The sequence below is a fragment of the Cebus imitator genome, unplaced genomic scaffold (assembly GCF_001604975.1).
Source record: "Cebus imitator isolate Cc_AM_T3 unplaced genomic scaffold, Cebus_imitator-1.0 Scaffold788, whole genome shotgun sequence".
Taxonomy (NCBI): domain Eukaryota; kingdom Metazoa; phylum Chordata; class Mammalia; order Primates; family Cebidae; genus Cebus; species Cebus imitator.
This window is the reverse complement of record NW_016108103.1, coordinates 3636-6068: the sequence shown is the minus strand read 5'-3', so window position 1 is coordinate 6068 and position 2433 is coordinate 3636. Positions and strand designations below refer to the sequence as shown.

The 2433-nt window shown below is 42.5% G+C and overlaps 1 protein-coding gene across 1 annotated transcript; it reads left to right on the top strand.

The window, feature by feature from the left end:
* The first annotated feature begins 739 nt into the window (after positions 1–739).
* Positions 740–1272, top strand: LOC108297291 (huntingtin-interacting protein M). Its single transcript, XM_017520006.2, has one exon. It carries the CDS (start codon positions 795–797, stop codon positions 1146–1148), a length of 354 nt encoding a protein of 117 aa, XP_017375495.1. The 5' UTR covers positions 740–794; the 3' UTR covers positions 1149–1272.
* The last annotated feature ends 1161 nt before the right edge of the window (positions 1273–2433 follow it).

The following is a 2433-nucleotide window of genomic DNA, read 5'->3' as shown; positions in this document are numbered from 1 at the left end:
ACCCCAAAACCTAAAATGCAATAAAATAAATAAATGAAAAAAAAAAAAAGAAATACACATCTGGGCTTAAACTGAGCACAAGATACACTTCTCCATCAACTATGTTTACCTGGCACTAACAGATATTGAGCATCTTATTATTAATTGCAAAATGATTAAAAATTAATTTTCAAATAGAGTAAAATCATGACACTCATACAGATAGGAAATGAACACATGCTAAAAGAAAAGGTTATTATAACATGTTCAAAAGGGAAACGAAAGAGTTGATATGGGAATATTCATCAGGAATATTAAATGATTGTGTAAATGGAGGTAAAATTGGTTTCATTAGGTGAAGGACAACTGAACCTTTACTAAGGAATATGTTTTACATGTATCTGTGGCCTACAACTAACAAAAACCTATGCAAGATTTCAGAGATAATGTTAGGCTAGAATCAGATAACTTGCAATGATGTCCTGAAGACAGAGCAAAAATTTCCATTGAAACACACATTTATTTTTACAATGTCAAAATCAGGTAAAAAGTTATAGTTCCCTCAAAATCAGGATTCAGTCATTAGGGTGACTAGGTCAGTGTCACAGACATTTCTAAGCTGAGGTCTGATCAGGGACCAGTGAACACCAATGAAATCCCAAAGTCTAGGATGTCACAAAGGCAGCTAGCTCCCTGACCAATCAGGGCCTGGAGCAGAGAGATACAGTGGGCAGGACGAAGTGCCAGTGTCCTTAGAGACCTACTTGAGCTGGAGAATCAAGCATAGCTCAGCAGAGCCAGAACAAGCAAACATAATGTCAGAGACAAAGAACTGTAAGAGTTCCCCTACAAATAACAATCAGAATCAAGACCCTTCTAGAAATGAGCTACAGGTCCCTAGGAGCTTCGTTGACCGCCTTGTTCAGGATGAACGCGATGCCCAAAGCCAGAGTGCCTCTGTAATAAATAGCCTCCTTACCTTGCTTGATTGCCTTGGTGACTACATCATGGAGCAGGTAGGCCTGGAGGCCAGCCACAATGACAGTATGAACAACATTTCACAAGATGGGGAGAGAGAAGTGGACAACAACCGTGAGCCCCACCACCTCGAGAGTGATGTAATCTGCTTTCTGTTGGATGAGATGCCCAAATCTAAGAAGAATGGCTGAAGACTGGGGCCCAGAGCCTGGAAGGGATCCTAACAGGCTTAACAAGGGCAAAAATGAATCATAGCTGAGGAATCCCTGCTGTTGTCATCAACAAGTGCTATTAAAGCATGTAAATGCATGAGTATATTTCTGACTCCACTCAGTTTCCGTCACTTGGGTTGGAGGTATTTGTGAGACATCTAGGAGAAGCTATTTCTAGAGAGCTGAACGGGTGGAAGGGGTGGCCAGTGTGGGGAGTTTTGAATCAATGATTTTAGAAGGGGCAGTCTCCAATAGTGACTGTGAGGTCACTGGCCTTTCAGGGAGGAACTGGCTGGGGTAGGCACAGAGACTTCCTCATTGCCTCTCATCTGGAAATGGCTTGTGAGGCCAGGGAGTTGGCTGGGGGCCTCAGAGGCTTGCTGAGTTCCCAGCCTGATGCTGGGGCTGAGGGTGGAGCTGCAATCCCTGACTGAGGTGCTGGAGGCTTTATTCAGGATAGCAAAAGTTTGAAGTCAGACAGCGGTGGTCACAGGGGTGGGTGGAGAGGGGGTACACTGTCTGGCATGAACTTAATGGGACAGGGGTTTTACATAGACATTGAGGAGTGAAGGAAAAACCATCATGAAAAATGCAAAAAAGAAATGATGGTCTGCTGGATTGCATTCCTTACTTCTTTACACCCTCCCTCATTATGAAAGAGAACTTCAGGCAGGGATTTGTAGCTAGTGCTGTGAATATATCTTTCTGCCCTCTCTTCAGGACACTGGTAAAATAAATCATGAGATTACATAGAACCTATGTGGCCTCAGATGGGCAATTCAAGAAGTTTTTAATGGTTGTTAATTTTTGATGAATCTGCTTAATTATAAATGTATTTCATTTAAAACAGGATTAACAATCTCATTTTTAAATTAAATACCTATTCATTATAACGACCATATATTGCATAGAACACCAAAGAATTATCAGTGACTGAATGTATGTTTTAAGAGGTATAGAAATAATTCTGTCCCAAGCAATGGCCTCTAAAGCACAGGCAATCCTTTTCAAAACTTCCTGCTCTGTGCAAAGTTTAAAAAAGGTGTCACATCAGGTGTTGTAGCCATCTGTCCCCTTGCCTGTGAGTGTCCACATTTTAGGTTGTCACCTGGTCCTTGGGTCCTCGGGGGTTACAGTCCGCTGCCTGCTGGTGTTTCACAGATGGTTGGTCAGAGGCTGCCCAGCCAGTTTCAAAAACAGGAGCTGAGGGCCTGGTTTCAGATCCCAGTTCACCACTTTTTGGCCATGTGATGATACTAGACCT